The 25,686-nt window shown below is 36.8% G+C and overlaps 1 protein-coding gene across 14 annotated transcripts in view; it reads right to left on the minus strand.

Annotated features, from left to right (window-relative positions):
- ARB2A (ARB2 cotranscriptional regulator A) overlaps window positions 1–25,686 on the minus strand; it is a 483,138-nt gene that overhangs the window by 355,025 nt on the left and 102,427 nt on the right. For all 14 annotated transcript variants that reach the window (XM_023730112.1, XM_004375027.2, XM_012555172.2 and 11 more), the window contains one exon: window positions 1,534–1,599. In XM_023730112.1, the coding sequence (XP_023585880.1) occupies window positions 1,534–1,599 (66 nt within the window). The remainder of the gene's footprint in view (window positions 1–1,533; window positions 1,600–25,686) is intronic.

Here is a 25,686-nt window from a genome sequence, read left to right on the forward strand (position 1 = left end):
CTTCTTCTTTGTTTCCAACTTTCACATTCCAATTATCAATGCATCTGATTGCATATTTGATCAATTTCAGACTGCAGAAGTTGGTAAAAATCTTCAATTTCTTCATCTTTGACCTTAGTGATTGGTGCATAAATTTGAATAAAAGTCCTGTTAACTGGTCTTCCTTGTGGGCATATGGATATTATCCTGTCATTGACAGGGTTGTACTTCAGGATAGATCTTGAAATGTTGTTTTTGACAGTGAGTACAACACCATTCCTCTTCAAGTTGTCATTCCCAGCACAGCAGACCATATGATTGTCTGATTCAAAATGGCCAATACCAGTCCATTTCAGCTCACTAATGCCTGGAATATTGATCTTTATGTGCTCCATTTCATTTTGGACAATCTTCCTAGTCATACTTTGTACAGTCTATGTTCCGATTATTAATGGATGTTTGCAGCTGTTTCTTCTGATTTTGAGTCATGCCACATCAGCAAATGAAGGTCCCAAAAGCTTGACTCCATCCACGTCAAGATCAACTCTACTTTGAGAAGGCAGCTCTTCTCCAGCTGTATTCCGAGTGGCTTCCAACCTGAGGGGCTCATCTTCCAGCACTATATCAGACCATGTTCCACTGCTATTTATAAAGTTTTCACTGCCCAGTTTTTTTAGAAGTAGATTGCCAGGTCCTTCTTCCTAGTCTGTCTGAGTCTGAAAGCTCTGCTGAAACCTGTCCACCATAGGTGACCCTGCTGATATTTGAAATACCAGTGGCATAACTTCCAGCATCACAGCAACATACAACCACCAGAGTATGACAAACTGACAGATGAGTGGTGGTCCAGATTCCTACTTATCACAAAATCAGAGAATTTTCAAGGACAGCACAGATCATTTAGTCCCACCACCACCATTTTACATACAAGATTACTATTTCTATATTTGAAAGCTTAATATTTCATGTTTTACATTAAAAAACAAAACCGACAATTCTGAGAACAAATCTCAAACTTTTTCACTCTGAAATGGCAAATCATGCAAAATTTCAAAAAAAGTGTTCCGCTAAAGAGGAAAGGAACAGTGTTATAAAACAGGAAGCACAGGAATAAATTTGGGAATATGTAGAGCAAATAACATAGAAACAATCATATAATAAAGAAAAAAAACCAAGAAATTAAAAAGATGGTGAAGTTGTCTCTGTCTAATGCAAGAAAAAATACATTAGTTTTCTTCAAATAAATAAGTGAAAATAAATTGTATCAGTGAAAGGAGACAGGGTAGAAGGAATGGTAGTCCTTTTAACTGCATCATCATTTTCAAAAAAGACTGAACATCAGTATTTCCTTTACACTGTAGAGTATTACTTTCAACAAACTACTGTGCACAATGAGATGAGGCATACCCACAGGCATTTAAAATTATCTTTATCAATATCAACACGCTAGAACTTCACATTTAAAGTTATCAGGTTAACCCAAAACAAAAACTTTCTTCTGAACTGGAAACTATTTTACTTGAAAGTATAAATATTTGTAAAAGTTTGACTTACTGGAATAGAGATTTTTTTTAAATTGCAGTCCTTTTCTAGGAGCTCATATACATACTTTGTGATGATCTAGGTAGAAAAAAAAGATATTAAGATTCAGTGTCTTCCATTATCAAAATCTATGTAAGTTATTATAAGTTATCGCTGAGTCAATATTTATCTTATAACATCCTGATACTAAATTAAGACCCTCCTTACTGACTACCTGTAATAGTTTACCTCCTGCTGCTGTGTAAATAACTATAGACCTCAATACTAAGGATTAGCACCAGTTAATATAAACTCAAGAAAATTATACAAGACTGTCTTTTTCAAAGCAATACTCTAAAATCATATTTTCTTTTTTCAGTCTTCCTAGAATCTCTTTCCCCTGTAGTTTCCCTATAGGTATTATACCCAGTTTAGAACTGTAGTGGTCCTGAATGCCAACACCTTCTCTTTTGTATCCACTGAGGCAAGGAGGAAGAGGTCAGAGGCATTATGAACAAAAAAAAAGAAAACTGATCCAGCAAAGCCAGGCACCAGTCAATGTCACTGTTTGTGGAAGGCAGAGCCGTGGCTCTACAATGATGGCTATGTCCTAAGCCCCAGATCTTGTGAATATGCTACCTAACATGGCAAAAGGAACTTTGCAGATGTGATTAAGGTTAAGTACCTTGAGATGGGGAGATTATCCTGGATTATCTAGCTGGGCCAATCTAATCACACTTAAAAGTGGAAGACAACTGAAGAACAGAGTGCCAGAGAGACGCAATGTGAGAACAACTTGACTGGCTATTCGCTGGTTTCTAAGATGGAAGAAGGAGGTCCATGAACCAAGGAATATGGTGGCCTCTAAAAGCTGGGATAACTCTCAGTTTACAGCCTCTAAGAAAATGGGGACCTTGGTCCTACAAACCACAAATAACTGAATTCTTCCAATAACCCAAATAAGCAGTAAATGAATTATCCCTTAGAGCCTCCAGAACAGAATATGGCCATTTATACCTTGATTTTATTCCAGTGAGACTTATACTCTTCTGACCTACAGAACTATAAAATAACGAATCTGTGTTGACTTAAGCCACTAAATTTATGTGATTTTTTATGGCAGCAATATAAAATAAATATACTGTTTCTACTAAAGAAAGTAAAGTGAGTGAAAAAGAGATACCTGAAATAAAAGCAATTATTTAATAAGCTTTAATGGTCATCTTAAGTGTTTCTCTCCCCAAATGTCTTTAACCATCTAAGCACAATACCTCAGAGAATGTTTTTAGCAGCAACATAATTAAAAATTAAATCTTATGAAACAAAATCAAAAGACGAATTTTTTTTTTTTTTTGAAAATTAAGATGTCAATTGCTTTGGTGCTGTATTCGATAATCCAAAATAGATTCTCTATCCTACTTTCCTAATGAAGTCCAAAATTCCTTCTTCTGTCTATATGTATTCATTTTATTTTAGAAGCAATATATTAGATGTATGGTAGAGAAGCTTTATCTTCCCTGGTGATGGTAATTTCAAAAGATAAATTACTACAGCAGAACTAGAAAATAGTCTGCCAGTTATTAATCTAACAGTATTCCTACACTGTAATATAGTAATTAAAATTATGTTCATTACGTCTTTACCAGAAGGTAGTGGTACTAAACTAAAAGAATGAAGGATAAGTCTGAAAATATGTATGAAGTTATATAATGCATACCACTTCAGAAGAAATTGCTTAGCTAAATGAGAGTAGTTAAAATGAGTGGCTTAATATTTCTGATAAGTTCCTACTATCTATAATCATAAGACATTCTTACATTTAAAGCAACAAAATCAAACTTAACTCAAACCCAAATGAATTCTACCATTCTGCAAAATACTTGAGACATAATTTGACAATTAAAAAATTAAACTACTTTGACAATTCATTTCATATGTCAATCTTAAATGTACTACAGTTAATTCTCAAATTTCATAAACCAGGATAATACAAAACAATAACCAATTCAAAAACTGTTTCTATTTGGCTTTAAAATATGTAACAGAGGAAGTATCTGTTCGAATAATTCGCAATGTTTCAAACTGAAAAACAAAACTACCCTTCAAAGATCTGAGTAAGTAGAAGTTGAAGAAACACTACCCAACTTGCCCAATTTGCTTTGCTCTTCAATTCAAGGCGGCAGAAGAAAAGCAACCACAGACCAAACCATCTATCTCTTAGGCTGTTCTCTCTGCCTAGAATGTTCTCTTCAACCATAGTCATCCTTCAAGAGATCATGATCGTCAACACTTTCAGGCAACTTTCCTTGTCCCACCCCAACTCTCCAAGGAAGGTCAAACTGTCTCACCTTTATGCTCCTCTCTACCATGTCTCAGTATCGTTATCTAACACACAAGTTTGATATTCATTTATGTGTCTGTTACCCGACTAGTCTTAGAACACACTGATTTGGGTATCCTGCCTTTATTCCTCCTAGTATTGCCCACAAGATAGTGTCTGGCACATTGAAGGTACTTCAAAACAGTATATGAATTTTCCTTACTGTCCATTTCGTCCAAGACTTTTGAGGGAGATAAATGTTTCAGATTTTTAAAAACTTTTTCTAATTGTTAAATTGAGGTTAGCAAGAAAATATTAAGGACTCATTGCCTCCCAGCTTGTATAGGATTAGTCTGCATTTAGAAAAATGAACAAATAAAAAGATAATTTAAAAAAGGAGATGATAAAAGTATCTTTGTCCAAATGTCATCTGTGTCTAAATATCCACAGGAAACAAAACATGGCTGAGAAATCACTATATTTTTAAAGCTTTCCATAGATACAAAAGAAAAGGCTTAAGAGACTAAGCATGCTCTAAAGTTAAATCTTCATTCTACTAAGAAACACTAAAAAGAAAAAATTCCTACACTTGATAATTTTCCTGGACTTATTTTGATTCTTAAGAAGCAGCCATATGGATAAAATTAAATGAATCCACAATGGAAGAGATAGGAAAGTAACTTTGAGTTCATATATTCATGAAATAGATCCCCTGGTTGCCAACTGAACAATGCCCTCTAAGGAATTAGAAAGAATTTGACTAGACTTTTCTCTAGTTCAGGGTTTCTTCCTCTAGGGATTAAAAGAAATTTTTAAAAGGCAAGAAGAGGTGATCAAAGAAACACACCACAGAAAGAAAGAAAACAGAATCTGATAAAAAGCAATTCTCAATGGAATATTTCTAACAGAAGGGGTATGTTCACTCTTGACATTTACTGGGCATGTTCTACATGCTTATCATGTGCCTCATTAATTTCAGCATTATTTCTGATCCTTAATTAAATATGAAACTAACATTGATAGCCTTTACCATTTCAAAAGCACTGAAATTATCCCAGTAGTTTATAACTTAAACTGGAAATTATAGAAGTTTTCCAGTACGTATTTCTCAGACTGGATTTCAAAAATGAAATGGTATATATGATAAAATATATCACTGGATAGATAAGAGAACAAAAATAAACACTTCAATCAAATAAAAATTTAAACTTCACTTTATTACTAGACTATCAAGCTCCCTTTCTTTCTTATTCTGAAGAAAATCCTCTGATTAGTAACTAACTAAATTTGGCCAGACTGACTCATAGCAATAACTGCTTATTTCACAACTTTACTAACTACATAAGATTAAAATTTCTATATTGAGTCTAGTAGGGGAGTAAGAAATAAATTAGTAAAATATGAACTATAAGACATTTATTTTAAAAGAAATACTTTTTAAAGATCTTAAACTAATCAATTGTTACCTAGAATTATTTTTCTAATTAATAGAATGAAATTATTTATAATTACTACAATGAAGTTCTCTCAGCTCACCTCTGCTTAAAATATATGTGTATTATGTTTATATTAAATACTCAATATAGTTGTCTTGGAAGAAGTACAGCCAGAATGCTCCTTAGAAGGACAGTGAGACTTTGGACATGTTATCAGGAAAGACTACTCCCTAGAGAAGGACATCATGCTTGCTGAAGTACAGGGTCAGCAACAGAGAGGAAGACCGTCAACGATACGGACTGACACAGTGGCTGTAAGGATGCATTCAAGCATAGCAACGATTGTGAGGATGGCTCAAAACCAGGAAATGTTTTGTTCTGTTATACATAGGGTCATTATGAGTTAGAACCGACTCAACGGCACCTAACAACAACAATAGTTGAAAACAGTTTAGTTTTACATAAGCATCCTCTTTTAACACTATCCATTTGCTTCCAAAACCAAAACAAAACCCGTTGCTACTGAATCAGTTCCAACTCACAGCAACCCTACAGAAGAGAGTAAAACTGTGCCACAGGGTCCCAAGGAGCAGCTAGTGGATTCAAACTGCTGAACTTTTGATTAGCAGCCTGAGCTCTTACCTACTGCACCACCAGGGCCCCATTCATTTGCTTAGGAAGCCCTAACTTCACAAACAAACTTAGGGAGAGTATGTGATGGTTTAAGCTGTATGTCATCTTGGTTGGGCCATGAGTCTCAGTGGCTTTACAGTTATATAAGAATGTAATCAACTCCATAATGAGACTGTTATCGGAAATCAGTTGAAAGAGAGTTTCCTTGGGGGTGTGGCCTGCCTCTCATTTATAAATGGATGTTCCAGCAAGGCTCTCCCTCTGGATCTTGCATGTGGCTCGTCATCATGTGACCTCTGGTTCTTGGGGCTTGAGCTACTAGCTTACCTGTCAATTTTGGGATTCACTGGCCTCCGTGGCCTGTGAGCCAGTGGCCTGCTTTCTAACCTGACAATCTTGGATTTGTCAGCCTCTTCAGCTATGTGAGTAAGGAGAAGTCTCCAGCCTATGGACTTGAGACTTGCCAGTCTCTACAACTGCATGAACCATTTCCTTGAGATAATTCTCTCTCCCTCCGTGTGTGTGTGTGTGTGTGTGTATACACACACACATATATATACATACATATATATACACACATATATACACACATACATATTGTTGTTCTTGTTACATGCCGTCGAGTTGGTTCCAACTCACAGCAACCCTATGTACAACAGAACAAAACACTGCCCGGTCCTGTGCCATCCTCACAATCATTGTTATGCCTGAGCCCATTGTTGCAGCCACTGTGTCAATCCATCTTGTTGAGGGTCTTCCTCTTTTTTGCTGGCCTCTACTTTACCAAGCATGATGTCCCTCTCCGGGGACTGATCTCTCCCGATAACATGTCCAAAGTATATGAGACATGGTCTTGCCATTCTTGCTTCCAAGGAGCATTCTGGTTGTACTTCTAAGACAGACCTGGTTCATTCTTTTGGCAGTCCACGATATATTCGACATTCTTCGCCGACACCACAATTCAAAAGCGACAATTCCTCTTCAGTCTTCCTTAGTCATCATCCAGCTTTCGCATGCATATGAGACGACTGAAACTACCATGGCTTGGGTCAGGCACACCTTAGTCTTCAAGGTGATATCTTTGCTTTTCAACACTTGAAAGAGGTCTTTTACAAAAGATGAGCCCAATGCAATGAGTCATTTTATTTCTTGACTGCGGCTTCCATGGGTGTTGAAGTGGATTCAAGGAAAATGAAATCCTTGACAATTTCAATCTTTTCTCCATTTATCATGATGCTGCTTATTGGTCTAGGTGTGAGGATTTTTGTTTTCTTTATGTTGAGGGGTGTGTGTGTGCGTGTGTGTGTGTGTGTGTGCGTGTGTGCGCACGCTTCACTGGTCTTGCTTCTCTAGAGAATCCAGACTACGGGGGTTAGTATTAGTATGATATGATGAGGTTATAATATACCGGAACTTTAATAAGATTTTAGAGACAAACACTTGCTTTGAACACTATCTTTATTATATCAATTGTGTTACTCAGCTCTACTTTGCTTATTGATTAAAAAAAAAACCTGTGTCTTGTAAGAAACTAGTCTTACTCATTTCACCTCCAAACAGAAAAAGTGCAATTGGTAGATTTTAACTCTGAGCAATGACCTAATTTAGAATATGTTTATTCCCAAAGTAGTATATTAGGAACATTCACACAGCATGAGTTTTACCTTGAGTACTGAGCAGTTCACAGTTCTACAAAATAGGCTTTAGTTTTAAACCAACAGGAAAATGGTAGTATTTCTACAAGTATTAAGTTAATAAATGGATGAGACATACAGATTAAACTTAGTATTTTTTTTTTGTTTTTAAACAAAATGGGAAAATATCTAATAACATAGCTTAAAAGAAACAGCATATGTTGATGCTCACATAGTAAATACTTTTAGAAAATATTCACTGTTGATATTTAAAAGGAAAAAATGCATGCATAATTAAGTTTACTTTCTCCCTTACCCTGTTCTAATGTTTCAGATACACATTTTGCAAATCACATACAAAAATTTTTGTTTCGTTGCTGCTTTTAATTCATAATGATAATTTTTTACCAACAAATTCATAATGATTTCTAAATTTGGACTTTTCATTTTGTACCTATTATTCATCTTGCTGTTTCTATGCTTCTTTCTTTTCCTACCTTTTAACAGATTAAGTTTTCTTCATCCCTGTCCTTCCGGTATGAAAATTTCATATCCTAATTCCATTTCTCTAGTGACATCCATATAGTTTTAACCTGAATATCTGGCATACCCAGGTCTGAAATTAAGTAATGCTTCTTTCCTCTGCTTAACAGTTCAGAGACCTTTAACACAGAATTACACTTCACCTATCTATATGTTATTTTTATACAATATACTTGTTCCACCTTGTTTATGTACTTCCTTTTATTTGGTGAACTATTGTTGTTGTTTTATATAGCTTAGATTTACCGCACGTTTGCCAATTCCTTTGCTCAAGAATCCTTCTTGGTTGAATCTCACTCTCTCATGAGTTCAGTTTTCTTCTTTATTAGCTGTTCTGGAAAAGGTAAACTCTCAGTCTTTGTCTCAAAATGTCTTTATCTGGACCTTAGTTTTGTTTATTTATTGTGCTTTAAGTGAAAGTTACAATTGAAGTTAGTTTCTCATACAAAAATTTCTATGCACATTGTTATGTGACCCTAGTTGCTCTCTCTATAATGTGACAGCACACTCCACCTTTCCACCCCAGATTTCCCGTGTCCATTCAGCCAGCTCCTGTCCCTTTCTGCCTTCTCATCTCACCTCGGGACAGGAACTGCCCATTTAGTCTCATGTATCTATTTGAACTAAGAAGTACACTCTTCACGAGTATCATTTGATATCTTATATTCCAGTCTAACCTTTCTCTGAAAAGTTGGCTTCGGGAATGGTTTTAGTTTGGGGTTGACAGAGAGTCCAGGGGCCATGTCTTCCATGGTTCCTCCGGTCTCAGTCAGACCATTAAGTCTGGTCTTTTTACTAGAATTTGAGTTCCGCACCCCACTTTTCTCCTGCTGTTGTACATGGCATCGTTATGAGTCGGAGCGAACTTGATGACACCTAACAACAACAACACAATACTAGATCAATAGTTACTTTCTATGTTTTCTGGTTTCCATAGTTGTTGCTAATACTTCTGTTGTGACTTCATCTGAGGTTATAAGCAATCAAGCTTCACTCTCTCGTTGTTTTTATGATCTTCCCTCTATCTCTGATGTGCTACAAATTCACTGCAAGGTCTAGGTGTAAGTTTAGTCTTATTAGTCCTCCTAAAAACTCAATGTACTTCCTCAATCTTTTATCAATCCAAGACAACTTACAGAGGGTACTACTTCAAATATTTTCTCACTCTCGTTCTCTTCTTCTGAAACTCCTATCAGATATATGTTGGAAATTCTTGATCTATTCTCTTGCAATCTCTTTCATATTTTCTTCAATTTTTATTTCTCAGTGCTATATACTAAGTAATTTTTCTTAGGTCTACCTTCTGGTATTACCATGCATCTGTCAGTTTGTCGTACTGTGGGAGCTTGCATGTTGCCGTGATGCTGGAAGCTATGCCACTGGTATTCAAACACTAGCAGGGTCACCCATGGCGGACAAGTTTCAGCAGACCTTCCAGACTAAGACTAAGACAGACTATGAAGAAAGACCCAATGGTCTATTTCTAAAAAGAATAAGTCAGTGAAAACCTTATGAATACCAGAGGAAGATTATCAGATATAGTGCCAGAAGATGAACCCCTCAGGTTGGAAGGCACTGAAAAGATGACTGGGGAAGAGCTGCCTCCTCAAAGTAGAGTTGACCTTAATGATGTAGATGGAGTCAAGCTTTCAGGACCTTCATTTGCTGATGTGGCATGACTCAAAATGAGAAGAAACAGCTGCAAACATCCATTAATAATCAGAACATGGAATGTATGAAGCATGAATCTAGGAAATCTGGAAATCATCAAAAATGAAATGGAGTGCAATAAACATTGATATCCTAGGCATCAGTGAGCTGAAATGGACTGGTACTGGCCATTTTGAATCAGACAGTCATATGGTTTACTATGCCAGGAATGACAACTTGAAGAGGAATGGCGTTCCATTCACTGTCAAAAACAACATCTCAAGATCTATCCTGAAATACAACACTGTCCATGATAGGATAATATCCATACACCTACAGGGAAGACCAGTTAATACAACTATTATTCAAATTTACACACCAACCACTAAAGCCAAAGATGAAGAAATCGAAGATTTTTACCAACTTCTACAGTCTGAAATTCACCAAACATGCAATCAGGATGCACTGATAATTACTGGTGATTGGAATGAGAAAGCTGGAAGAAAAGAAGGATCAGTAGTTGACAAATATGGCCTTGGTGATAGAAACAATGTTGGAGATCGCGTGATAGAATTTTGCAAGGCCAACGACTTCTTCATTGCAAATACCTTTTTCACCCACATAAATGGTGACTATATAAGTGGACCTCACCAGATAGAATACACAGGAATCAAATCGACTACACATGTGGAAAGAGACAATGGAAAAGTTCAATATCATCAGTTAGAAAACGGCCAGGGGTCAACTGCAGAACAAACTATCAGTTTGTTCATATGCAGTTCATGGTGAAGCTGAAAAAAATCAGAACAAGTCCATGAGAGCCAAAGTACGACCCTGACTATATCCCACCTGAATTTAGAGACCATCTCAAGAATAGATTTGACACGTTGAACACTAATGACCGAAGACCAGACGAGTTGTGGAATGACATCAAGGACATCATACATGAAGAATGCAAGAGGTCATTAAAAAGACAGGAAAGAAAGAAAAGACCAAAATGGATGTCAAAAGAGACTCTGAAACTTGCTCTTGAACGTCAAGCAGCTAAAGCGAAGGAAAAAATGATAAAGTCAAAGAGCTGAACAGATTTCAAAGAGAGGCTTGAGAAGACAAAGTAAGTACTATAATGATACGTGCAAAGACCTGGAGATAGAAAACGAAAAGGGAAGAATATGCTCGGCATTTTCCAAGCTGAAAGAACTGAAGAAAAATTCAAGCTTTGCTTCGAGTTACAATACTGAAGGTTTCTATGGGGAAAATATTAAATGACACAGGAAGCATCCAAAGAAGATGGAAGGAATACAGAGTTACTATACCAAAAAGAACTGGGCGATGTTCAACCATTTCAGGACGTAGCACATGATCAGGAACCAATGGTACTGATGGAAGCGGTCCAAGCTGCACTGAAGGCATTGACGGAAAACAAGGGTCCAGGAATTGATGGAATACCAACTGAGATGTTTCAACAAATGGATGCAGCTCTGGAAGTGCTTACTCATCTATGCCAAGAAACATGGAAGACAGCTATCTGACCAACCAACTGGAAGAGATCCATATTTATGCCTATTCCCAAGAAAGGTGATCCAACCAAATGTGAAATTTATCTAACAATAACGTTAATATCACACACGAGTAAAAGCGGTTGCAGCAGTATACTGACAGGAAACTGCCAGAAATTCAAGCCAGAATCAGAAGAGGATATGGAACTAGGGATATCATAGCTGATGTTAGATAGTTCCTGGCTGAAAGCAGAGAATACCAGAAAGATGTTTACCTGTGTTTTACTGACTATGCAAACGCTTTCAGCTGTGTGGATCATAACAAATTGTGGATAACACTGCAAAGATTGGGAATTCCAGAATACTTCATTGTGCTCACAAGGAATCTGTACACAGATCAAGAGGCAGTCTTTCAAACAGAACAAGGGGATATTGCATAGTTTAAAGTCCGGAAAGGTATGCGTCAGGGCTGTGTCCTTTCCATACCTATTCAATTCATATGCTAAGCAAATAATCTGAGAAGCTGGACTATAGGAAAAAGAACGCAGCATCAGGATTGGAGGAAGACTGACTAACAACCTGCATTATGCAGATGACACAACCTTGCTTGCTGAAAGTGAAGAGGACCTGAAGCACTTACTGATGAAGATCAAAGACCACAGCCTTCAGTATGGATTATACCTCAACATAAAGAAAACAAAAATCCTCACAACTGGACCAATAATCAACATCATGATAAATGGAGAAAAGATTGAAGCTGTCAAGGATTTCATTTTACTCAGATCCACAATCAACACCCATGGAAGCACCAGTCCAGTCATCAAAAGACACATTACGTTGGGCAAATCTGCTGCAAAAGACCTCTTTCAAGTGTTGAAAAGAAAAGATGTCACCTTGAAAACTAAGGTGCACCTGACCCAAGCCTGGTGTTTTCAATCAACTCATATGCATGCAAAAGCTGGACGATGAATAAGGAGGACCAAAGAAGAATTGACACTCTTTAATAGTGGTACTGGTAAAGAATACTGAATAATATCATGGACTGCCAAAAGAACAAACAAATCTGAAGAAATACAACCAGAATGCTCCTTCTAAGCAAGGATGACAAAACTTCATCTCACATACTTTGGATATGTTATCAGGAGGAATCAGTCCCTGGCGAAGGATCTCATGCTTGGTAAGGTTGAGAGTCAGTGAAAAAGAGGAAGATCCTCACTGGGATGGAATGTCACAGTGGCTGCCAACAATAGGCTCAAGCTTAACAATGATTTGAGGATGGTACGGCACCAGGCAGTGTTTCCTTCTGTTGTACATAGGGTTGCTATGAGTTGGAACCAACTCAAGGGCACCTAACAACAACAACAACCTTCTAGTAGTCTAATTCTCTCTTCAGCTGTATCTTATTTGCTACTTGACCCACTTCATTGAATTTTTAACTTTACTGACTATATTTTGATTTCCAATCTTTCTTTGTTTATATTGTTTTAATATCTTTTATAGTTTATTTCCCTCCCACCATGTTTTTAACCTTTTCAAATGGTATTTATTTTAAGGCCCCTAACCAATAGTTTTGTTTAATATGGTTCATGTACCTCTAGCTCTTTAGGTCTAACTATCCTTAAAAAAAAAAAAAACCACAACTTAAGGCACAGCACCTTCACAAAGCCTTTCCCCTAAAATATTTGCTCATTTGCTCTTTTCTGATTTCCTTTGACAACAGCAGTCTATTCAGCAATAATTATTTACTGAGTTTTACTCTTCTGATTACTACATCTCTTAAGCCTTATTTCCTCTACCAGATGTATCTTCCTTGAGAATAACGTCTATAGTTTATACTTGATTGTATTTCAAACAAAACCAAGTGGAATAAGGCACTCAAGAATTTTTTTTTTATTCTTAATTTTCTCCAATTATTCATTATTTAATTAGCAGAAATGTGATAAAAGAGAACCCTATAACTCAGATAATTATCTATTTATCACTCCATTCTTTTTGGAGATTTATCACTTTCTTAAGATTGAGAAAAAATGGTCTTCTCAGATTTTAAGGTGGTAGAACAGCTAATGTGAACAGGCCCTAGCTTAATCTGGGGGTATTACAAATATGTTCTTTAGTTTTTATCTGCAAAAATACTGTTACTAAAATCTGACGTGCTTGGTTCCAAAGCCAGCTCATGTCACTGTGAGGAATAAAATTCATCACTAGATAATCTGAGTACCCATAGTATCTCCATTGTTACAAACACTGAATGAAACACTACAATTCCTAGATTACACCACTCCCACAGCCCTTCCAGGCTCACCACCTTCCTAACTGCCAGGATGACAACTATATCTCCAGATATAAACACAAAGCATCAGTCGATCACTTTACACTACTAAGGAGTCCCTGGGGGGTGCAAATGATTAACCCACTCAACTGCTAACCAAAAGACTGGAGGTTCAAATTAACCCAGAGGTGCCTTCTTTAGGGACTGGTCCCTCCTAATAACATGTCCAAAGTACATGAGACAAAGTCTTACCATCCTTGCATCTAAGGAGCATTCCAGGTGTACTTCTTCCAAGACAGATTTTTTCATTGGCAGTCCATGTTACATTCAATATTCTTTGACAACACCATAATTCTCATACATCAATTCTTCTTCAGTTTTCCTTATTTATTGTGTAGCTTTCCCATGCATATGAGGCAACTGAAAATACCATGGCTTGAGTCAGGCCCACCATAGTCCTCAAAGTGACATCTTTGCTTTTTAACACATTAAAGAGGTCTTTTGCAGCAGATTGGCCCAATGAATACATTGTTTGATGTCTTCACTGATGCTTACCTGGGTGATGATTATGAATCCAAGTAAAATGAAATCTTTGACAAACTTAATCTTTTCTCCATATATCATGATGTTGCTTATTGGTCAGGTTGTGAAGATTTTTGTTTTCTTTATGTTGAGGTATAATCCATACTGAAGGCTGTAGTCTTTGATTTTCATCAGCGCTTCAAGTTCTCTTTGCTTTCAGCAAAGCAAGGCTGTGTCATCTGCATACTGCAGGCTGTTAATGAGTCTTCCTCCAAACCTGGTGTCACGCACTTCTTTATTAAGTCCGGCTTCTCAGATTATTTGCTCAGTATACAGACTGAATAAGTATGGTGAAAGGATACAACGCTGACCCACAACTTTCCTGATTAAAAACCACATATCCCCTTGCTATCTTTGAATGACTGCTTCTTGCTCTATGTACAGGTTCTGAATGAACACAATTAAGTGTTCTGGAATTTCCATTGTTCACAATGTTATCCATAATTTGTTATGATCTAAACACTCCAAGGCCTTTGCATAGTCAATAAAACACAAGTCAATATTTTTCTGGTATTCTCTGCTTTTAGTCAAGATCCATCTGACATCAAAAATGATACCCCTCATTCCATGTCCTCTTCTGAATCTAGATTGAATTTCTGGCAGTTTCCTGTTGATGTACTGCTGCAACTGTTTTTGAATGGTCTTCAGGAAAATTTTACTTGAGTGTGATATTAACGGTATTGTTTCATAATATCCACATTCTGTCGGATCACCTTTCTTTCTGATGGGCACAAATATGGATCTCTTCCAGTCAGTTGGCCCGTAGCTATCTTCCAAATTTCTTAGCATAGACAAGTGAGAGCTTCCAGGGTTGCATCCATTTGTTGAAACATCTCAGCTGGTATTCTGTCAGTTCCTGTAGCCTTGTTTTTCACCAATGCCTTCAGTACAGCTTAGACTTCTTCCTTCAGTACCACTGGTTCTTGATCATATGCTACCTCCTGAAATGGTAGAATGTCAGCCAATTCTTCTTGATACAGTGACTCTTGTGTATTCCTTCCATCTTACTTTTGATGACTCATGCATCTTCAATATTTTGCCCATAGAATCCTTCAATATTGAAATTCAAGGCTTAAATATTTTCATCAGTTCTTTCAGCTTGAAAACTGCTGAGCAAGTCCTTCCCTTTTGGTTTTCTAACTTCAGGTGTTTGCACATTACACTATAATACTTTATTTTGTCTTCTGAAACAGCCCTTTGAAATCTTCTGTTCACTTCTTTTCCTTCATCATTTCTTCCATTCACTTTAGGCACTCTACCTTCAAGAGCAAGTTTCAGAATCTCTTCTAAAATCCATTTTGGTCTTTTCCTTCTTTCCCGTCTTTTTAACGACCTTTTGCTTTCTTTATGTATAATGTCCTTGATGTCATCCCACAACTCATCTGGTCTTCAGTCATTAGTGTTCGCAACAAGTCTATTCATTTGATAGTCTCTAAATCCAAGTGGGATATACTCAAGGTAGAACGTTGGCTCTCGACTTGTTTTAATTTTCTGCAGTTTCAACTTGAACTTGCATATGAGCAACTGATGGTCTGTTCTGCAGTCAGTCCCTGGCCTTGTTCTGACTGATGATATTAAGCTTCTCCATCATCTCTTTCCAAAGATGTAGTCTATTTGATTCCTGTATATTCCATCTGAAGAGGCCCACATGTATAGTCACCGTTTATGTTGCTGAAAAAAGGTATTTCCAGTGAACAGGTCTCTGGTCTTGCAAAATTCTATCATGTTATCTCTGGCGTCATTTCTATCAGTAAGACCATATTTTCCAACTATTAATCCTTCTTTGTTTCTAACTTTTGCATTCCAATCACCAGTAATTATCAATGCATCCTGATTTCATGTTGGATCCATTTCAGACTGTAGAAGTTGGTAAAAATCTTCAGTTTCTTCATCTTTGGCATTAGTGGCTGGTGCATAAATTTGAATAACAGTAGTATTAACTGCTCTTCCTTGTAGGCATGTGAATGTTATCCTGTCACTGACAGCACTGTACTCCAGGATAGATCTTGAAATGTTCTTTTTGACAATGAATGCTGTCTCTTGTCAACTGGTTATTCCCCACATAGTAGACCATATGATTGTGTGATTCAAAAAAGCCAATACCAGTCCATTTCAGCTCACCCATGCCTAAGACATCAATCTTTATGCATTCCATTTCATTTTTGATGATTTCCAATCTTCCTAGATTCATACTTCATACATTCTACGTTCCAATTATTAATGGATGTTTTCAGCTGTTTCTTCTCATTTTGAGTTGTGCCTCATTAGCAAATGAGGATCTGGAAAGCTTTACTCCACCCAGGTTATTAAGGTCGATTCTACTTTGAGGAGAAAGCTATTCCCCAGTTGTATTTTGAGTGCCTTCCAACATAAGGGGCTCATCTCTGGCACTAGATCAGACAATGTTCTGCTGCTATTCATTAGGTTTTTACTAGCCAGCTTTTTTAGAAGTAGATCACCCAGTTTTTCTTCCTAGTCTAGTCTGAGTCTGGAAGTTCTGCTGAAACCTGTCCATCATGGGTTACCCTCCTGGTATTTAAAATACTGGTGGCATAGCTACCAGCATCACAGGAACACACAAGCCACCACAGTACAACAAACTGACAATGTAAAACTTCCTCATTATATAATTACACTACAGTGTGAAGAGAATGTTCTCAGGAAATATACACTAATGTATTTATTAGTAAAGGGGCATGATGTCTCCAACTTAACTGTCATATGATTCAGAAAAAATTATTTAAAGAATTTATTATATGGTTCTTTGTAACCATGCAGCTTTCCTGTAAGCATGAAATTTTATCAAAACAAATGTTACTTTAAAATTTTTCGAACTGTTTATATTCCTAGTTCTAATGCAATTGAAACTGCATTATTTGAAACTGCATTAATTGAAACTGCATCTATTTCCTCATGTGTTTCAATGGAAATGTGGCAGGTGACAAATAGGGTATCAACAATTTACTTTCATTATAATAAATTTTAATTTATTAAAATGTTGCAAGACTACAACTACACTTGGGAATAATTTTAATCCTTGTCAAAATCAAGACTATTGGAGTAAGTTCTATGATTCGTTATATTTGCACCTGTGTTCATCTCCCACCAAAAGTTCTCTTAACCTCCCTGTCTTAGGCTGATTTCTCTAGAGAAGCAAAACCAGTAAAGCATATAGATAGACAGACAGATAGAGTTATAGATACGGAATAGATATATGGAGCCTTGGTGGCACAGTGGTTAAAAGCTATGTTGAGCTATGGCTGCTAATCAAAAGGTCAGCAGTTCAAATCCAGCAGCTACTCCTTGGAAACCCCATGGAGTGATTATACTCTGTCCTATAGGGTTGCTATGAGTTGGAATCAATGGCAGTAGGTTTTGGGTTATATATATATGTATGTGTATGTATCTATGTGTGTGTGTATATATACACATATATATATGGGGGGGTGGAAAACAGAGAGAGAGATGTATTTCACAGAAATGGCTCATGCAGTTTGGACGCTGGCAAGTCCCAAATACACGCATCAGGCGTCAGGCTGGAGGCTTCTTCTGACTCACTTGGTTGCAGGGGCTGTTGAAACCACAATCGCCAGGTCCGGCAGCAGGCTGCTGGCTCACAGGGCTGTGGAAGCTGGTGAATCCCAAAGTTGGCAGGTCAGAATGCAGGCTGCTAGCTCAAGTCCCGAGAACCACAGATCAGACAATGATGAGCTAGATGCAGGATCCAGAGCAAGGGAGAGCTTTGCTGGAAAATCCATATATACTGGATGCAGGTCACATTCTGAGGGAAACTCCTCTCACATCAGATACTGGAGTAAGGGTGTCACTTGAGTAACAATGTGACTTGAGTCACACACTCTTTTAAGGATGTGACTCATGATACACCCTACGCTAATCCTGCCCCTTTAACATAGACAGGTTAGGATTTACAATACATATAATGGAGGATAATTATGTAATATCATAAAATGGAGGATAATTACAATCATGGCCTAGTCAAGTTGATACATAACATTAACCAACCCCCAAATCTTTCTTTAATTCCCCAAAACTCACTTAAATGCTACCTCCCATCTGAAGCTTTCTTGATTTTGCCAATGAACTCTGTGTCCTTCTCATGGCCTTTACCATTTCCATGACTGTCTTACACTTCATGTGCCTACTGAATTATAAGCACCTTAAAAACAAAAATTCATCCTACTTTATCACAGCATCAACCACATTATAGATACAAGAAATGAATTAAAAAATGCATTAAATTGGTAGTGTTTACAAACATGTGGCACTTAATATAAAGAACCATAAATATTTTTTAAAAATCAGTCTTTTAATTTTATATAGGAAATAAATTCACATGATTTAAAATAAAAACAATAACATGACATATACTGAGTAGTCTTACTCCTACTTTGTCCCCCTCTATCCTGTTCCTCCTCAACCTGCCCCTTATAGGTAATCTCAGTATTTGTCTCTTATGTATTCTTCTGATGTTCTTTTGTGCAAAGATAAACAAATAAAATGTATTTTTATTTTCTCCCCTTTTTTAAAGAAGATGGTATCCTACATACACTGTTTTGCACAGTGTTATTATTACTATCCCCTCCTTCTTATGTCATATTAAATATGCTATATTACTTTATCATCTAAAAATTTATCTTGGAGATCTAGCATATCAGTGATAGGGATCTTTACGCTTTTTTCACTAGCCATAGTATTCCATCGTGTGGATGTACCAGCTTAATCAATTTTTAAAATAATTAATGCTTCTCAAAAAACATTTATTAAGCATATATAATCACAAGCACTGCTCATTTAATCCTCTGCAAAATAAATGCATACAAAATTATTATCTTGGGACTTAAAATCACATAAAATAAAGATCCAGCCTGTAAACCACCTAATTATTTAAAAAAGAAACCCCCTTTCCTCTTAGTGTCCTATTTATCCAAGCTTTACATCCCATCCTAGCTCCTCCCTTGGAAGGAAGGAAGGAAAGGAGAAAAGGAAGAAGAGAGGAAGGAAGGAAACATAAAATATCTTAATAATTAAGGCTTAATATTATTAAATAATGTCAGTTTGGCTAAACCTAAAAGAGCTCTTCTAGCATATCTTTACCTTAAAAGGAGACTACGAGAGGAATGGCAATGAGATGTCTAATTAGAACCAAAGCACACTTACCCTGGGTACATATCCTCTTAAGTCAGAACTACATCTTAAATTTCACTAAGATTATCTCCGTCTCATCTCTATTTTCCCCTTAATACTTCCCCTTTTATACTTCATTCTCAGTGGGTACATTCTAAACTTTTAAAAATTCTTTTGAAGTAACTACTTTTTCAGCATATCTTTGAAATAATATTCATTCCTTCAACTTTCCATTAGCATTCCCTAGGGTTCTATTCTATATCCCTAGCTGTCCTTCATGTAGATCACTCTCACATTTTCCTTTCACTTACTCTAAAGAAGAGTTCTCCTTAGTCTATCTCATCCTTTCTTCCCCAAAACTAGACACTTAAATCACCCACCAGAGCACCAGACTTGTAAATGTATCCAACTAACTATTGATATATCCTTCTAGTGATTTCACAGGCAACTCAAACTCAACACAGTCTGCCCTCTGAATACACAAGTTCTGCATTCGTGTATTCAAAACTTGAATTTACCACATGCCAAGGACTGCACTGAATCCATGCAAATGAAGTGATGTGTAGGCACACCCTGCTATAGCCTCCCATTTCACAGATCTTCAGTCTCTCCCCAGCACTGATGTCAGGAGCACTGTTTGTCACACATCTCATTCATTCACTACTTGTGTTGTGTGCACCCTTTGTTTCTGTGAAAAAATAGCCCCTAAAAAAGCAATCAGAAGCCCTAGCAGCGCAGTGGTTAAGAGCACAGCTGCTAACCAGAAGGTCGGCAGTTTGAATCCATCAGCCGCTCCTTGGAAACCCTATGGGGCAGTTCTACTCTGTCCTTTGGGGTCACTATGAGTCAGAATTGAATCAACAGCACACCCCTGTCATCAATTGAACTGTGTCCCCCAAAACTACGTGTCAACTTGGCTAGGCCATGATTCCCAGTATTGTATGACTGTCCACCATTTTGTCATCTGTGTGTTGTAAATTCTACCTCTGTGATGTTAATGAAGCAGGATTACCAGCAGTTACGTTAATGAGCAGGACTCAATCTACAAAATTAGGTTGTGTCTTAAATCAATCTCTTTTGAGATAAAAAGAGAGAAGCCAGCAGAAAAACAGGGGACCTCATACCACCCAAGAAACAATAGCCAGGAGAATAGCGCTTCCTTTGGACCCGGGGTCCCTGTGCTGAGAAGCTCCTCTACGGGGAAGATTGATGACAAGCACTTTTCCCCAGAGCCGACAGAGAAAGACTTCCCCTGGAGCTGGCACTCTGTATTTGGACTTCTAGCCTCCTAGACTGAGAGAATAAGTTTCTCTTTGTTAAAGCCATCCACTTGTGGTATTTCTGTTATAGGAGCACTAGATAACTAAGACACCATCCAAACCTATTCCTTCCCCCGGTGTGTTCTGCAAATCCATAAATAGCATTACCCATACCCAACTGCTCAAGTCAGAAGCCTAAGTGTCTTGACTACATCTCCTTCATCCTCCCCTTAAAGTCAACCGTCAAGTTCCCCAAGCAAACACTGGAAAATGTTTCTATCTCCCTATCTCTACTGTAACTATTCTAGTCCACTCTTGTCCTGTCAGCAAGTCGTTTTCTCTTCTTTAGATTGCCACCTATGCTGTCTTGTTGTACCTAACATTACTTTCTTTCAATTCAATCTCCTCTCAGTAGACAGATTACTCTTTTAAAAATGCAAATCTAATAGGTTCACAGTGCCCATAGAATAATGACCCAAATCCTTAAATCTTTCAAGGCCCTACCTGATTTGGCCCCTGCCTATTTCTCAAGGTTCATCCTCTACCACTCTCTCTCTCCTCATCTATACTGTAGCCACACTGACAGTCTTTTAAATGTTCAGATATACCAAGATTTTTTTCACCTGAGAACCTTTGCACATGATGCTTCTTTGCTTGGAATGCTTATCCTTTTCTTTGCTTATTCACCTTTAACTTCTTCCTTGCCCAACCCCAACCCTATCCTCAAAGACACAGCTAAGAATTTTTACAAGCTTGCATTCTTCCTTCCTAACACTTAGCTCATTAATAATGACTTTTCTAAGATCCGTCTTTGTCACTAGACTTTAAGTTTTTGGAAGAGTAGCAACTAATGCATGTCTTGGGCTGAATGACTAGGGCCTAGCTCATGTAATGGCAGTAAAGTGGTTTTTTTTTGTTTTTTTTTAATAAGTAGTAATAATAATAGCAAATATTTACATACCACTCACCCTGACATTAAGTTTCTTGACTAGATCTCCTGTCCTTTAATCTTCGCAGCAACCCTATGAAGTAATAAAGGAAATCAAGGCATTTGAAAGGTTACACACAGCCAGATAAGTCATGGAGTGTGAATTTAAACCTAGGGAATCTGCCTACCCTGGAGTCCAGAATCTATTTTCTTAACCTTTGTAATATATTAGAAACCCTGGTGGCGTAGTGGTTAAGAGCTATGGCTGCTAACCAAAAGGTAGGCAGTTTGAATCCACCAGGCGCTCCTTGGAAACCCTAAGGGGCAGCTCTACTCTGTCCTGTAGGGTCGCTATGAGTACAAATCAACTCAACAGCAGCAGGTTTGGTTTTTCTTTGGTTTATGATATATTACTTCTGCTATTATTACAAAACCTCTCAATAAATAAAGATGCTGAGGGAGGGTGTGATGCAAAACTGAAATTAAAGGTTTATCAGTGACCTAATATCAGCAGGCAAGGAGAGCAGAAACAAAAGAGGATGTTTAAGGTGGTGTAAGTCTGTGGCAGGTAAGGTACAAAGAGAGTAATTTTAATGGCCTAATCCAGGAACTCTTAATTTGTAAGTCGTATCTCTTTGGTTGGCCTGATAAAATAAACTGACCCTTCTCAGAATAATGCTTTGAAAGCATAAATAAAATATACAGGATTACAAAAAAAAAAAAAAATTATATTGGAATAAAGTTGTTTAAGTTTTTTAAATACAAATTTGTGATATACTGGAATATATGACCTTCCTTATTAATGCATTTTAGATACATCTAAATTATAATATCATATGAAAACATAAATGATTTCAGTCTATGACAAAGTCACAAGATTGCAAATATAAGTAGCCCCTATTTTAACGACGTATTCGAGTTATGATGAACCATACACACTTACGACTGTCCTTTTTTTGGGGTATATTTTATTGTTAGTAATATGCACTACATATAATGTTGCAGCATGTAATTTGCTGATGTAATCATTCTCATGCCAACCCCCAAAGACTTATTTTGATTTATAAAGATGCTGCTAATAAAAGGCAATAATAACGAAAACTAAAAAGAAAAAAAAAAAGAGGTACTCAACTTACAATTCAACTGACATCAGTACTGACTGATGATGGAGTCATCGGAACAGAACCCCGTCGTAAGCCGGGGACTACCTGCACTATGATTTTTATGTCTATATTTATATATTTTTAAAAAATTCAGGTTAGAAGTTAATAAAAACAAAGACGTAATTTTTTATCCATCCAAGTTCATAAACATCCATCCGTGCCCACAAAACCCATGCCCAGGGTAAGAACCCCTGGTCTAACAAGTAGCACATGCAGCCTATAGATCCTTTCCACAGTATGCCTTGTCCTCAACCCAGAAAGAAAAAAATGTCTCATCTGCAGCTTTTCTGTAATCCATGCTATAGAAAGTACTGCTCTAGATTTAGTTTTTGGTTATAGAGATTTATATTATTTTAATACTGGATACATTTAGATGATTTCACATGAGACACAAGAAGCAGAATTTTTCTGTTTCTGTTAATAATGTCAACATCCATATTTCAAAACGAAGAAGAATGAAGATTCCATGGTTCCATTACTATATCAAGCCTCTGGGTAAGAAATCCCACTAACTTTTTATGATCTTTTTCTCTTTTCTCACTCTGTTACAGTAAACATTTATGAATATGGTATCAAAGGTAAACACACGTTTGAATAATTTTTTGTCCAATTTTTATTAACAGAATCGAGGAAACACATTACAGTTCACATATCTAAGGCCGACTAATAGATGAAAATAAAAGGTTTAATAATAAATATCAATAAGCCAGAAAAAGAAACAAGCTATGTATCAGGCATCGTACATGCAAATAATATATTTCCTATAAATTATTTACCCTACCTAAGGAGGCGCTCTCACATAAAGATTAAGAACATATTGTGATTACAAAAAAAAAAACTCAGGTAGATTGATAAACTTTCACCATGTGTCTCAGAATGTCCTTTGCTATGTCTTTGGAAATCTTAAAGTAATTTGTGAGACTGAGGTAACCCATTTATACTAGCAACTATATTATAGATTTACACTATGCCTTTTTAATTTTTTTTTCAAAAGTAATTATTCCTCATGATGACAATGTTATTATTGTGTGGTTGCTATCAGGTCGATTCTGACTCATGGAGACCCCGTGTGTGCAGAGTAGAATGCTCCATAGGGTTTTCAAGGCTGTGACCTTTGAAAAGCAGATCGCTAGGCCTGTCTTCCAAGGTGTCTCTGGTTGGGTTCGAGCCACCAACCTTTCAGCTAGTAGTCAAGAGGTTAACCATTTGCGTCACCACTCTCCTTCCCTATGATAATGGCAGAAATAAAATAAATGAGACTATTTTCACCACTCTCTTCACCTTCCCACATGGAGAGATTTAACAATTAAAAAAAAAAAAAAAGTCTTTCTTGTGCTAGAAAAGAAGACATTTCTATTGAGGATAACAACATGGATTCTACTTGGAACCACTGTTTTAAGAAAAATGGGCTTTTTTTTTTTTTTTATTAACCACTCCCAATGAAGGAGAGAAAGAGAGCAGTTTCCTCCAACCATCCTGTTTCTACTACATTATAAACAGAAATTTAGCACATTAAATTCAGCTATATTTCAGCTTTCAGCAATAATGTAGTTACTGATACTTGAACCTGCCTTCTCATATTAAACTGTTTTTAGACAGTGAACAACAGGCAGTGTGTATCTGTGGTCACAGAGAGAAGAGAAACAAATGAGATGAGCCCCATAATTACATTGGCTATCTTCCTGGAGGCAATTTCTGGGCTGTAGCTCAGGAAAGAGAAAGAGAATGACGTTCAGAGAAACTCAGACGGCTGAAATTGTCAGGGCAAAACATCAGAGACAACGGAGTTATGCAAAAAAAAAAAAAAAAGAAAGAAAGCTTCAGAAATCTACACTGGAGTTCCTCTAAGTGTTTAAATGAACACTAAGTTGTGCATGCACAGGGTGAAACTTCACAAGGACAGACAACACTGCTGGGGGAAAAGCAAATACTGAAGAGCTTAAAGCTAAAAAGTTTCCAGAGCTCTTATACGGCTAGGAGATATTCAGGTTCCAACCAGCCAGAGTAGAAAGGCCCTACTGAATACTCAGGGTATTCAGTAGTGATTCAGTAGTGAACCAAAAGGGGTCATGCTTCAGAAGAGGGCTAAACTATTCCTAGAGTAATATCTACTCTAGATACACCTTAACAAAGCTTATAAACAAATCTCCAAAGGATCAAGATGTTCCACAAATAACTGTTGCCAAAACAAAATTCTACAGGCTTTAAAGGGAGACAACAATATTTAGGCACACACCAATGTAATAATCACAATGTCCAGCATTTAATAAAAATTACTAGACATTCTCAGCAACAGGAAAATGTAATCCATAACCAGGAGAAAAATCAGTCAATAAAAACAGACCTAGAAATGATACAGATGATGAAATCAGGTGATAAGGACATTAAACTAGCTATTATAAAAAGTGTTCAAGGATGTAAAGGAAAATATAAATCAAATGAGAAAAGGATTGGATGGAAAAAAATATCAAAAAATGGAACTGCTAAGAACTGAAAAATATAAATGTCTGAAATGAGAAATTCAGTGGATTGATTTAGCAGAAGATTAGCTACTGCAGAAAAATAGAGAACATGAAGATACAGCAATAAAAGTGATCTAAAATGAAAAAGACTGAAAAAAAAAGAGCACCTCAGTGACCTGTGGGACATCAAGCAGTCTAATACAGACGTACTTGGAATTCAGAAAATGGGGGAGAGTTCAGAAGAAATATTTAAAGAAATAATGGCAGATAATTTTCCAGAGTTGATGAAAACTATAAATCCAAAATCCAAGAAGCTCAAGATGGAGGATAACCAGGAAGAAAACGACCCCTATTACATAGAGGAGAATAAAGATAAGAAATATCACTGAGGTTTCATCGGAAATAATACAAGCAAGAAGAAAATGACACAACACCTTTAAAACAATCCAAAAGGAAAGACAATACCTCATCACCTGAAATTCTACATGTAGTGAAAATACTCCTCAAAAATGAAGGCAAAATAAAGACTTTTTGGACAAACAAAAGCCAAGAGAAATAACCGCCAGCTGATTGGTACTATAAGAAATATTACAGAAAGTTCTCCAAGCTAAAGAAAATAATTCCAGATGAAAAACCAGATATAGGGAGAAACGGAAGCACAAA

Source organism: Trichechus manatus, unplaced genomic scaffold (assembly GCF_000243295.1).
Source record: "Trichechus manatus latirostris isolate Lorelei unplaced genomic scaffold, TriManLat1.0 scaffold00032, whole genome shotgun sequence".
NCBI lineage: Eukaryota > Metazoa > Chordata > Mammalia > Sirenia > Trichechidae > Trichechus > Trichechus manatus.